We start from the raw sequence: 13,735 nt of genomic DNA on the forward strand, positions 1-13,735 counted from the left end.
AGTGAGTAAGGACAGGTGTAAGAAAATACTCTTAAGAAAAATAACAGCACAAGCAGAGTGATAAACGGCAGTGAGCAGGAGGCCTCAGAGGGAAAACAACAGGAATGTGTTGGGGGAGACTGAAGGAAACTGCAGTGCTCAGGCCCCAGCTCTAGGGGCAGCCAACACTCAGCTCCAGCCAAGGCCCCCAGGCAGCACTGCCAGCTCAGATTTGCCAATTATTCAAAACAAACCAGAAATCTACTTATTTTTTAATGTTAGCAATTATTTTAAAATTTTAACACTACATAAACCCACATATATAGAGAGAGAGAGTTCACCTCTGTGTCCCAGCTCAGGCTCTGCCTAGCACTTCATGAAAGTTTGTTGAACTGCCTGATTGCCACACTGCAGAGTAATGACTGTGTCGGAAACCCTATGGTAAAAGGTCTCTTTGATTCCCAACATACATCTCTACTCCTGTATGATTTATCTTTATGAGCAAGCCAGCCTTCTGTAGGACAGCATGTCCCAAGAGTCTTCTGTTGCTTTTACTTTCTTCCCCCTGTACCTGAACAGAGTCAAGTTCTAGTCTTTGCTTTTTGAAGATTTATTTTTTAAAATACTTTATGATAACTCCATATCATTGTTGTTTATTTGCTCAGTTGTATCTGACTCTTTGACCCCATGGACTGTAGGCCCACCAGGCTCCTCTGTCCATGGGATTCTCCAGGCAAGCATACTGGAATGGGTTGCCATTTCCTTCTCCAGGAGATGTTCCCCACCCAGGGATCAAACCCACTTCTCCTGTATTGGCAAGTGGGTTCTTTACCACTGAACCACCAGGGAAGTCCACTTCATTAGCACAGATGATCTCTTCTAGAGTCAGGAGATTTGTATTCCATTCCTTACTTGGTCACTAAACTACTATGTAACTTTGGAAAAGTCCCTCCCTTCTCCAGAGTTTCCTCTCTGAACAATTAAAGGGTTGTTATAACATTCCTTATGCTCTATGCTTGTGGACACTAGAAACGCACAGCCTTATGGAATACCCATTTCAAAATGGGAAACTGAATTGAAATAAGCATGAAATAAGATCGAAGAAATCACAAAATGTAACAAAAAAAAACTAGAACAAAGATAAAAAAAATTCTTCATATCAAATCTTATACTGAGGCTCAGTTTATAAGAAAGAGAAAAAGTGGAGCTGCTTTTCCTGGAGTCCAGAGACCTGCTTGGCTTCCCTCTTACTCCACACAGTAGCCTGTTACCCATCATTGTGAAATCATACAGCTCCTCAAAGATGGTTGGAAACCATGGATCTAGCCCAGCAATGTTTTTCAGATGAAGAAACAAGAACAGGAGAGAAAGGTTTTACCCAAGATCGTGTATTAATTACCTATTGCTACATAACAAATTACCCAAAATCCCACAGCTCAAAACATAAGTATGTGTTATGTCAGTGTTTCTATGGATCAGGAATCCTGAGACAGCTGAGTTAGGTAGCTCTGGCTTAGGGTCTCTCATGAGGTCACAGTCAAGAAGCCAGCTGGTCACCTGAAATCATCTGATAGCTTGACATGCTAGAGAATCTGCTCCCAAGGTGGTTCATGTGTATGCCTGGCAAGTCTGTGCTGGCTTTTGGAAGGAGGCGTCAGTTCCTTGCCATGAGGACCTCATCACTGGGCTGCTTGTCCTCATGACAAGACAGCTGGCTTCCCCCACAGCACGTGACCCAGGAAGGAGGAACAGAGTAGAAGCTGCATTGTTTTCGTGGACTGGCTTTTGTGATCACTTCTGCCACATCCTAATGGTTACACAGGTCAGCCCTGTCCACAGTGGAAGGGGACGGCAAAAGGACACAAACACAAGAACACAAAAATCATGGGAACTGAGAGACTACTGAGGAAACGGTGGCATTAGAAGCTCCACAGACCTGTTTCCCAGAAAACGACCGTAACCAGTGAGGACTGCTAAAACAGTCATCTAAAGTCTCCAGAAACTGTCCTAAGGGCATATGGCAAGTGAAGATTTACTCTAGATAATTTACTAAATCTCAGTTAAAACACTGAGACTTTGTGACATCTGAGCCACAACCCATTCCTTTACCTCTTTCCCAACTCAGTGAGGCAGAATCTCTACTCTAGGCAGCTGTGGACAAGAAAACAGGGCTCTCTCTCCTCTCATTCCCAGTTAAGAGCAGCAGTATCTCCCCAGTAAGATCAAGTCACCAGCATTTCTTATTACCACCAATTATGTACTACTGACATTAAATCACAGATGAGTGCAGCCCACAAGTAGGGTGCTCCCAGACTCCATTCATAGGGCAAATGCTGTACTCAAGGTTGGGCAGGCCAAGGATATGCCCTCACCCCAGATCACTCATAAGGCAGGGCTTCCACACTAGGAGAGGCAAGTTTAGAAGATCAGAGATAACAGTCCCCACCCAGCACCCAGCTCACGAAACAAAGATGTCACTCTAAGAGAAGCAGGCCACTGTTCAGAACAGTGACTCTGAGACTTGTGCCCAGGATAAAAAGAAAGGCAAGTCATAAAAACATTGAACTCCAGGGACTTGCTTGGTGGTTCAATGGTTGAGCATCTGCCTGCCACTGCAAGCGAAATGGGTTCAGTCCCTGATCTGGAAGATCCCACCTGCAGCGAGGCAACTAGGCCCACACGCCACAACTACTGAGCCTGTGCTCTAGAGCCCACATGCCACAACTACTGAGGCCCACGCAGCCCAGAGCCTGTGCACCACAGTGAGAAGCCACCGCAGTGAGAAGCTCATGCACCACAAGAGAACAGACCCCACTTGCTGCAACTAGAGGAAGCCCACACACAGCAAAGACCCAGCACAGCCATAAAGAAATTAATTAATTAAAAAAAAAAAAAACACTGAACTCCAAAGCTCTCCTTCAAAAGAACTGACTTTAGTGGGAATAGAATGTGGAGCAAATGATGATACAAAGCATTATCAAAAACAATAGAACAATCAGCTGACAATTAGTGGAACCTAACAGCTGGATATGATACCAAGAGGCAGGCAGTGTAACAGAGAGATCAGGAAGAAAATCCTGCTAAGATCACTGTCCTCCAAGGTGACCGTATATGCCTAAGGCTGCACCCTCTGTGGATCAACATCAGAGGCCACCATCACCCTGATACCAAAACCAGAGAAAGATACCACAAAAAAGAAAACTACAGGCCAGTATCACTGATGAACATAGACACAAAAATTCTCAAGATACTAGCAAACCAAACCCAATAATACATTAAAAGGATCACACACTGTGACTAAGAGGGATTTATCCCAGGGATGCAAGGATTCTTCAATATCCACAAATCAATCAGTGTAGTACACCACATTATCAAACTGAAGGATAAAAACCATATGATTATCTCAATAGACGCAGAGAAAGCTTTTGACACAATTCAACACTGATTTATGATAAAAACTCGCCAGAAAGTGGGCATAAATGGAATTTACCTCAAGATAATAAAGGCTATATATGACAAATTCACAGCTAAAATCATTCACAATGGTGAAAAGCTATAAGCATTCCCTCTAAGATCAGAAACAATGCAAGAATGTCCACTGTCATCACTTTTATTCAACATAGTTGTGAAATCCTAACCATGGCAATCAGAGAAGAAAAAGGAATAAAAAGGAATTCAAATTGGAAAAGAAGTAAAATTGTCACTGTTTGCAGATGACGTGATACTACCCATAGAAAATCCCAAAGATGCTACCAGAAAACTACTAGAGCTTAATAATGAATTTGGTAAAGTTGCAGGATACAAAATTAATACACAGAAATCTCTTGCATTCCTTTACACTAACAATGAAAAAATCAGAAAGAGAAATTAAGGAAACAATCTCACTTACTATTGCATCAAAAAGAATGCAATACCTAGAAATAAAAAGCTACCTAAGGAGACAAAAGACCATACTCTGAAAACTATAAGACAATGATGAAAAAGTCAAAGATGACATAAACAGATGGAATGATATATACCATATTCTTGGAAGAATCAATATTATCAAAATGACTATACTGTGCAGGGCAATCTACAGATCCAATACAATTCCTATCAAATTACCAAGAGCATGTCTTACATAAATAGAAACAAAAAAAAAAAATTTTAACTTGTATGGAAACCCTAAAGACCCTGAATAGCCTAAGCAATCCTGAGAAGAAAAATGGAGCTGGAGGAATAGGGCTCCCTGATTTCAGACTATACTACAAAGCTATAGCAATCAAAACAGTATGGTACTGGTACAGAAACAGAAATATAGATCAATGGAACAAGGATAAAAAGCCCAGAAATAAACCCAAACACCCTTGGTCAATTAGTCTGTAACAAAACAGGCAAGAACATACAATGAAGCATAGAATCTATTCAATTAAGTGGTGCTGGGGAACCTGAAGAGCTACATGTAAAAGAATGAAATTAGAATATTATCTTATACCATACACAAAAATAAATTCAAAATGAGTCAAAGACCCAAGTGTGAGCCTGGACACTATAAAATTCCTAGAGAAAAACATAGGCAGAACACTCTTTGACATAAATCACAGCAATATCTTTTTGGAGTATCTTTTTGGAAGATTACATTACCCCCTAGAGTAATGAAAATTAAAAAAAAATAATAAACAGGATATAATTAAACTTAAAAGCATCTGCACAGCAAAGGAAACTATAAACAAAACAAAAAGACAATCCATAGAATGAATGGGAGAAAATATCTGCAAACAAAGCAATTGACAAGGGATTAATCTCCAAAATATACAAATAGTTCACACAGCATTACATTAAAAATATGCAATCAAAAGATGATAGATGATTTAAATAGTTCTCCAAAGAAGACATTCAGTTCAGTTCAGTTCAGTCACTCAGTAGTGTCCAACTCTTTGCGACCCCATGAATCGCAGCACACCAGGCCTCCCTGTCCATCACCAACTCCTTGAGTTCACCCAGACTCACGTCCATTGAGTCAGTGATGCCATCCAGCCATCTCATCCTCTGTCGTCCCCTTCTCCTCCTGCCCCCAATCCCTCCCAGCATCAGAGTCTTTTCTAATGAGTCAACTCTTTGCATGAGGTGGCCAAAGTACTGGAGTTTCAGCTTTAGTATCATTCCTTTCAAAGAAATGCCAGGGCTGATCTCCTTCAGAATGGACTGGTTGGATCTCCTTGCAGTCCAAGGGACTCTCAAGAGTCTTCTCCAACACCACAGTTCAAAAGCATCAATTCTTCGGTGCTCAGCTTTCTTCACAGTCCAACTCTCACATCCATACATGACCACTGGAAAAACCATAGCCTTGACTAGACAGACTTGTGTTGGCAAAGTAATGTCTCTGCTTTTCAATATGCTATCTAGGTTGGTCATAACTTTCCTTCCAAGGAGTAAGTGTCTTTTAATTTCATGGCTGCAGTCACCATCTGCAGTGATTTTGGAGCCCAAAAAAATAAAGTCTGACACTACAGGTGGCCAAAAAGCATATAAAAAGATGCTCAACATCATAGTATATGAGAAATGCAAATCAAAACATCATCAAAAAGTCTATAAATAATAAATGCTGGAGAGGGTGTGGAGAAAAAGGAATCCACCTACACTGGTCGTGGGAATGTAAATTAGTACAACCACCATGGAGAACAGTATGGAGGCTCCTTAAAAACCTACAAATAGAACTACCATATGATCCAGCAATCCCACTCCTGGGCATATATCCAGGAAAAAAAACAATTTGAAAAGATATATGGACCCCAATGAATTTTAAAAAGACACATGGACCCCAATGTTCACTGCAACACCATTTACAATAGCTAGAGACATGGAAGCAACCTAAATGTCCATCAACAGAGGAATGGATAAAAAAGATGTGGTACATAAATGCAATGGAATATTACTCAACCATAAAAAAAGAACAAAATAATGCCATTTGCAGCAATATGGATGGACCTAGAGATTATCACACTAAGTGAAGTCAGACAGAAGAAGACAAATATATGGTATCACTCATATGCGGAATCTATTTCTTTAAATGATATAAATGAACTTATTTGCAAACTAGAAACAGACTTACAGATATCAAAACAAATGTATGGTTACCAAAGGGTAAATATGGGGGGTGGAGAATAAATCAGGAGCTTGAGATTAACATACTCACACAGCTATAGACAGGATAGAAAACCAACAAGGACCTGCCTACTGTATAGCACAAGGAACTCTACTCAATACTCTGTGATAACTATATGAGAAAAGAATCTGATAAAAAATGAATATATGTATGTGTATAATTAGTCACTTTGCTGTACAACTGAAGCACAATATTTTAAATCAACTATGTCAGTAAAAATTAAAAAAAAAAAACAGACAAAAAGAGTGGATACAGATGTGACATACATATATACAATGAAATACTGCTCAGCCATTAAAGAGAGTGAAGTCCTGCCGTTTGCAAGAACACAGATGGCCTTAAACAGTATCATGCTAAGTGAAATAAGTCAGACAGAGAAAGGCAAATACATATAATTTCACTTATACATGAAATCTGAAAAAAACAAGCAAACATAACAAATAGAAACAAAGTCATAGATACAGAGAACAATAGGGGGTTGCCAGAGGGGAGAGGGATGGGGGAGGAGAGCAGTGAAGGAGATTAAGAGGTACAGATTTCCTGTTATAAAATAAATGAGCCATGGGTATGAAATGTACAGTTCAGGGAATATAGTCAACAATTACATGATAACTTTGTATGCTGACAGCTGGTAACTAGACTTATCGTGGTGATCATTTTAAAATGTATAGAAATATCAAATCACTATGTTATATACCAGGAACTAATATACAATACTGTAGGTTCAATACATTAATAGTTCAAAAACAAACAAGCTTATAGAAAAAGAGATCAGATTTGTGGCTACCAGGGGCAGGGAGTATGGGAAGAAGGACTGGATGAGGACAGTCAAAAGGTATAAACTCCAGTTCGAAGATGAATAAATACTAGAGATGTAATGTACAACATGATGAATATAATTAACACCGTTCTATGTTACATATGAAAGAGAAAAGAGTAAATGCTAAGAGTTCTCATCACAAGGAAAAACATTTTTTTCTATTTCTTTAAATTTGTATCTACACAGATAATGGCTGTTCACTAAACTTGTGGTAATCATTTCATGATTTATGTAGGTCAAATCATTATGCAGTATACTTTAAACTTACACAGTGTGCTGTGCTTAGTCACTCAGTCATGTCCAACTCTTTGAGACCCCATGGACAGTAGCCCACCAGGTTCCTCTGTCCATGGGATTCTCCAGGCAAGAATACTGGAATGGGTTGCCATGCCCTCCTCCAGGGGATCTTCCCAACCCAGGGATCAAACCCAGGTCTCCCTCATTGCAAGCAAATTCTTTACCATCTGAGCCACCAGGGAAGCCGATACTTTAAACTTACACAGTGCTATGTCAATTATTTCAATAAAACTGGGGAAAAAAAGTCTGAGAAATGTCACAGCCAAGAACCTGAGGAGACATGATGACTAAATGTAATGTGGTATCTCTGCAACAGAAAAGGACATTGGATAAATTCTAAGTAAATTTAATGAAGTATGAGCTTCAGTTGGTTAAAAAAAAAAACAAACAAGTAAGATGACATTGTTCTATCAAATGGCTCAATAGCACATTTGAACTGGCAAAAGAATCAGTAAACCTCATGATAAATCAATAGAGATTTTGCATTTAAAATAACAGAAAAAAGAACAAAGAAAAATAAACAGAGCCTCAGAGAAATGTGAGACACACCATTAAGAGTACTAACATATACATAAAGGGAGTATTAGAAGGAGAGAAGAAAAAGAGGAGCATAAGAAATATTAAAAGAAAAAATAGCTGAAAAGTTGCCAAATTTATTGAAATCATTAATTTACCATATAGGAAATTCAGTGAAGTTCTAGTAGGATAAAGGCAAAGAGATCCACAAAAGACACATCACACTTCCTGGAGGTCTTCCATGGAGGTCCAGTGAATAAGAATCCTCCTGCTAATGCAGGCAGGGGACACGGATTCAATCCAATGCCTAGTCCAGGAAGATTGCACATGCCGTGCAGCAACTAAGCCCAGGCACCACCATTACTGAGCACTTGCACTGCAAATACTGAAGCCTGCCATGCACCTAGAGCCTGTGCTGCGCAACAAGAGAACCACTGCAATGACAAGCCCATGCACGGCAAAAAGGAGCAGCCCTGCTCACTACAACCAGAGGCACGCAGCAACCAAGTCCCAGCGCAACCAACAAATAAACCATTTCTAAAAGACACATCATGCTAAAATGCTAAAGCCAAAAGCAAGGAGAAAATCTTGAAAGTAGAAAAGAAAATCAACTCATCACTTACAGAGGATGAAAATCTTTAACACTCAAGCATTACAGGGTTGGGTGTGAGGTAAGCCGCTCTCCGCGGTGCTGACACAGCAAGGTGGCTCAGAATGGTGGCTCCCAAAGGCGAGTCTACTTGCTGGTTTGGTCCATAAGAAAGTTTTCACTCATCTGCAATGAAATGAGAAAAATAAGCATAGTGCATGAAGTTTTTCATAAAGTTAATTCTACTCAATATAAATGACTATTCTACATTTGTGTCCAACTTCTGATGTTAAAATATTATTCTGCTAAACAGTGGCAATAATAATAATATTGGTAGTTTTAAGGTCTTTATATTGTCAACAATATAATGCTGACAGTCCTTTGTTGGTATCCCTATTTTTTCTGTGAATATTTTTTTACGTTTTTTTTTAATTGAAGTATGTGAGTCTCAGTGAACTCCAGGAGTTGGTGATGGACAGGGAGGCCTGGCATACTGCGATTCATGGGGTCGCAAAGAGTCGGACACGACTGAGCGACTGATCTGATCTGATCTGATCTGATAGTTGATTTACAATGTGGTGTTAGTTACAAGTGTACAGTAAAGTGAATCAGGATATCCCTATTTAAATTTTACCAGTTTATAAAATCCAAAAGTCTGAAAGCCAACTCCTTTGGGATGCTATTGTATAGCTGGGAAGTACAGGGAGCCATGCGCCCCCTTCTCAGCCCTCCATGCTTTATTTATAATGAGGTTTGAATTGTAGAGTAGTTAAAGTAGGAACTGATTTTTAAATAGGCCATGGGTGACCACTGCAATCCCTACAGAGCTACAGAGACAAGATCCCCCATTTACCAGCAAACTGTGGGAATTGCTCCACACCCACTTACAAAGGACTATACGTGACTGACTGCAGCATAAAAAAATAAATAAATAAAACTTTCACTAAGAGGTTAGACTATGGCCTTGCTCAAGCTTGGCAGTATTTCATAGCATGGATCCTTGAGTCAGATAGACATGAGTTCAAACCTGGGTTCTCCCATCATTAGCAGTGAGACCTAACCTCTTGCGCCTCAGTTTTCCCAACAATAAAGCAGAGCAAATAACAGTAACTTTTGTGAGGATTAAATAGAAATGCAGATAAATTATCTAGTATATAGTAAGCAGTCAATAAATTTTTGCCATAATAATTTGTTGTTACTGCCCACCATAGTGTAAAGCCTATAGTAGAATACTAGGTCTCTCTTCCCCCTCCCCGCCTCCTTTTCCCAGTAATAAAACAGGCAATGCCTGACTTTATCCCCAGGTCTCAATTCTCTGTAGATCTGTGTTACATGTAGCTGTCTATCCTCTATGCACTGAAAGTTAACTATAAAAATGCCCTTTTAAAACAAAAATATATATACATCACAAAATCTATTTTAAATTATTATCTAACATTTACTAAGCTCTATTTGCCAGGTACTATTTACCAAGCACTTTTCGTGAATTATCTCTTTAAAACCTTATCACAATGCCAAGAGCTAAATCTGATTGATATCCATATTGACAAATGAGGAAACTAAAGCTAGGAGAAGGCACAAAAACACCACATCCACTTTGTCTGATGCCACACAACCAGTAATGGGCAAAAGAAAACACAGACCTTCATCTGTCTGGTTCTAAGGCCCTTGTAGGGCTTTCCCTGGTGGCTCAGTGGCAAAGAATCTGCCTGCCAGAGCAGGAGATGCAGGTTCAACACTGAGTCAGAAGATCCCCAAGAGAAGGAAATGGCAACCCACTCCAGCATTCTTGCCTGGGAAATCCCATGGACAGAGGAGCCTGGCAGGCTACAGGCCATGGGGTCACAAGAGTTGGACACAACCTAGCTACCTAACAACAACAAAGCCCTTCTTCCTCACCCCTGTGCACTATGGCCTCCCTTTGGCTCCTAGTTTCCTCTCCTTCACACTAAATATATCTAGGGGTATGGACCTAAATATTCCCATTTTATGGACAGATTGAGGCTGAGAGAGAAGCTAGCACCACCCAAGTACTCTCACCAGAGCTCAGAATTGAGGACCTTTTCCTGCCTCATTTCTGCAGGTGCCCATCAGTATAAGTACGGTAAGAACCGAGCTGAGGAGGATGCCAGGAGGTACCTGGTAGAAAAAGAGAAGCTGGAGAAAGAGAAAGAGACAATCCGGACAGAGCTGATGGCGCTGCGGCAGGAAAAGAGGGAACTAAAGGAAGCCATTCGGAACAACCCAGGTATCTATGGGGTGTGGCCCTGAGCATATGAGGGGCTCACACTTGAGCCTTGACACCTCTCCTAGTACTAGCCACCTGGCTTCTTACCAGGAACAGGTAGGTTTCTCCTCCCCTTTCTACTCCTCCTCACCACCACCACCATCACCTCTCCTGACTAATGAAAGTGCCACTGATTGAGTAACTGTTTTTAGAGTGAGGGGATGAAAAAGTAACACAAATGTATATACTTAATGTGGTAAAATGAGATCTGATTTTAGAAAATTTAAAACATGAAAAACAGAGTGTGCTTTAGAATCAAGGAAGAGATATCATTTTGAACCTCACATTAACTCATTATTCACAGCTATGTACTAAGGACCCAAATGTGTGAAACATTGGTCCAGGTGCTGAGAGTAATGGACAGTGACACTTCACCAGTATCCCCTTCTGAAACCCAGGACCATGACCTCGGCAGGCCCTATATACCCTGGGCTCCTCTACGCCCCACTTTCTGCCATTTTTCTGTTGAATTCTCTCTATAGCTGCAGTTCAGCACACTTTCAGACTGAGGTTTCTGAACATGTTGCAGGGAACTGGAAGTCCTATCCTTATATAAAATATGTTCAAGGTCACATAGCCCCATGAGAATCTGATGGAACCTATGGACCCTTTCCTAAGGGAGAAAACCCCCACAAATCACAATGTTGCAAATAATTTCAGGAGCTCAAGTGCACCCAGAGCCACAGATTGCCTAGGAATTCACAAACCTCAGACTGAGAACTTCTGGCTTAATGACTTGTTCTATGTGGTTAGGAACCAGAATCAATGGGAAGGAGACACATGAAGACAGTTTGGTTTCAATATAAAGAACTTTCTAAGAGTCAGAACTAGAGTCTGAAGCAGGTTGACTTGACTGTCCAACTTGTCCTGCTCAATTGTTTTCTATAGCATATAACTTTTTAACAGATTACTTATTGTATTTATATTGTTCTGTCTCTCACACACATACATATAAACACACAATTATAAGTTCAATAGGGCAAAGATCTTTCCCTGTTTTGTTCACTAATATATCTCAAGGGCATAGAACACGGCCTGGTACCTAACAAGCACTCAATATTTACTGAATGAATGAATAAAGAGAATCACCATTACCAGAAAACCCTCCAGTGCAACCTCTTTCAGGGCAAACAATGGAACTAATTTTTAAACCTATTAAGATGCAACACACCTCCTGACACAAGCAAACTCCTAACACAGGTTTGTTGGCTTAAACTGAATAAGCAGCAAAATCCTAGCAAGGTCTTGTGATCAGTGTAAAGTCCTGTGTTGATTCTTGGTTACAGAAAACTTACCGGCTTAGAAATGAAAAGAAAAACATAACTGGAAACTTAAGTGATCAGGTATAGCAAAGTCCAGGAACTTAAATGATGTCACCAGGAAGCATATTCTAATTCTTGCTTCTGCCTTTCCCTACTTTGGTTTCATTCTCTGTCCCTCATGGTAGTATAAAGGCTTCACAACTCTAGCCCTCACACAGTCCACGCAACCACTCCAGAAGAGAGGCTCCTCTTCCCAATGGGCCCCATAAGCACCTTAGGATTCACTTTAACCACTGTGACCAGAAAATGAGATACAATTATGGGCCAGGTCTAAGTTATATGCCAATCTCCTGAACTGGAAGTGAGGTCAACCCCATTCAATCTATAGGGAAAGAAAGGGGAATGGGGAAATGGATAGTGGGCAGATAAAGATCACAAAACCCAGCGTGGAGCTAGAACTGCAGGTCCCAAGTCCATTCCTTAACCAGAAGTAAGGCTAGAAAGGCCCTCTGGGAAGGCACGTTATGGCCTGTGGGGCTGCCAAACTCCCTGATGTTTCTGGCCAGGCTCAGCTATTTCTCATAGATGTCTTTGGACACAGGGGCAAAGTTAAAGGCTCTTGAAGAGGCTCTGGCCACCCTCGAAGCTCAGTGTCGGGCAAAGGAGGAGCACCGGATCGACCTGGAGCTGCGGCTGGTGACTGTGAAGGAGCGCTTGCAGCAGTCCCTGGCAGGGGGCCCAGCCCTGGGGCTCTCCGTCAACAGCAAGAACAAGAGTGGGGTGAGCTGCTCCTTAATCCCCTCACGTGCTACAGGCTTTCGTGATCGTTCTTTGAGGGGTAGGAGCTATCCTTATTTACAAATGAGAAAGCTAAAACCCTGAGAGGGAACATGTCATAAGTGGTACACCTATGAAGGGGACTCTTTGGAGCAAGTTCTCCGGCCTGTGTTCTCTCCACTGAAGCACCATTATTTGACTTTTTATCCTGAATGTAATCTTAGAAGTGGCCTTGGGGTTACTGATAATATACTATATTGATTAAGAACAAACTTGTATTGATAAATTACCACAGGCTAGTGCAGCATCTTAACCTGTACGATTTCACACAATCTTCATAGCAATCCAATGAGGCAATATTGTGTATTCACCCTATCTGACAGACAAGGAAACTAAGGTTCAGATGTCAAAGTACATGCTCAAGGTCACTCAGCTAAATGGGAGTTCAGTTCAGTTGCTCAGTCGTGTCCCACTCTTTGCGACCCCATGAATCGCAGCACGCCAGGTCTCCCTGTCCATCACCAACTCCCGGAGTTCACTCAGACGCATGTCCATCAAGTCAGTGATGCCACCCAGCCATCTCATCCTCTGTCGTCCCCTTCTCCTCCTGCCCCCAATCCCTCCCAGCATCAGAGTCTTTTCCAATGAGTCAACTCTTCACATGAGGTGGCCAAAGTACTGGAGTTTCAGCTTCAGCATCATTCCTTCCAAAGAAATCCCAGGGCTGATCTCCTTCAGAATGGACTGGTTGGATCTCCTTGCTGTCCAAGGGACTCTCAAGAGTCTTCTCCAACACCACAGTTCAAAAGCATCAATTCTTCGGCGCTCAGCCTTCTTCACAGTCCAACTCTCACATCCATACATGACCACAGGAAAAACCATAGCCTTGACTAGATGGACCTTTGTTGGCAAAGTAATGTCTCTGCTTTTGAATATGCTATATAGGATGGACATAACTTTCCTTCCAAGGAGTAAGTGTCTTATAATTTCATGGCTGCAGTCACCATCTGCAGTGATTTTGGAGCCCCCAAAAATAAAGTCTGACACTGTTTCCACGGTTTCC

At 41.2% G+C, this 13,735-nt stretch overlaps 1 protein-coding gene and 1 long non-coding RNA gene across 9 annotated transcripts in view; one reads left to right on the top strand and one right to left on the bottom strand.

The window, feature by feature from the left end:
• The window catches only part of LOC104996294, a 116,194-nt gene that overhangs the window by 94,575 nt on the left and 7,884 nt on the right, over positions 1–13,735 (bottom strand). For all 7 annotated transcript variants that reach the window (XR_826168.1, XR_826167.1, XR_826166.1 and 4 more), the window contains one exon: positions 8,381–8,532. This is a non-coding gene — a long non-coding RNA (uncharacterized LOC104996294). The remainder of the gene's footprint in view (positions 1–8,380; positions 8,533–13,735) is intronic.
• The window catches only part of AFAP1L1 (actin filament associated protein 1-like 1), a 77,311-nt gene that overhangs the window by 58,106 nt on the left and 5,470 nt on the right, over positions 1–13,735 (top strand). For both annotated transcript variants that reach the window (XM_010850511.1, XM_010850513.1), the window contains 2 exons: positions 10,430–10,594; positions 12,497–12,675. In XM_010850511.1, the coding sequence (XP_010848813.1) occupies positions 10,430–10,594; positions 12,497–12,675 (344 nt within the window). The remainder of the gene's footprint in view (positions 1–10,429; positions 10,595–12,496; positions 12,676–13,735) is intronic.

This window comes from Bison bison, unplaced genomic scaffold (genome assembly GCF_000754665.1).
Source record: "Bison bison bison isolate TAMUID 2011002044 unplaced genomic scaffold, Bison_UMD1.0 scf7180017864291, whole genome shotgun sequence".
NCBI lineage: Eukaryota > Metazoa > Chordata > Mammalia > Artiodactyla > Bovidae > Bison > Bison bison.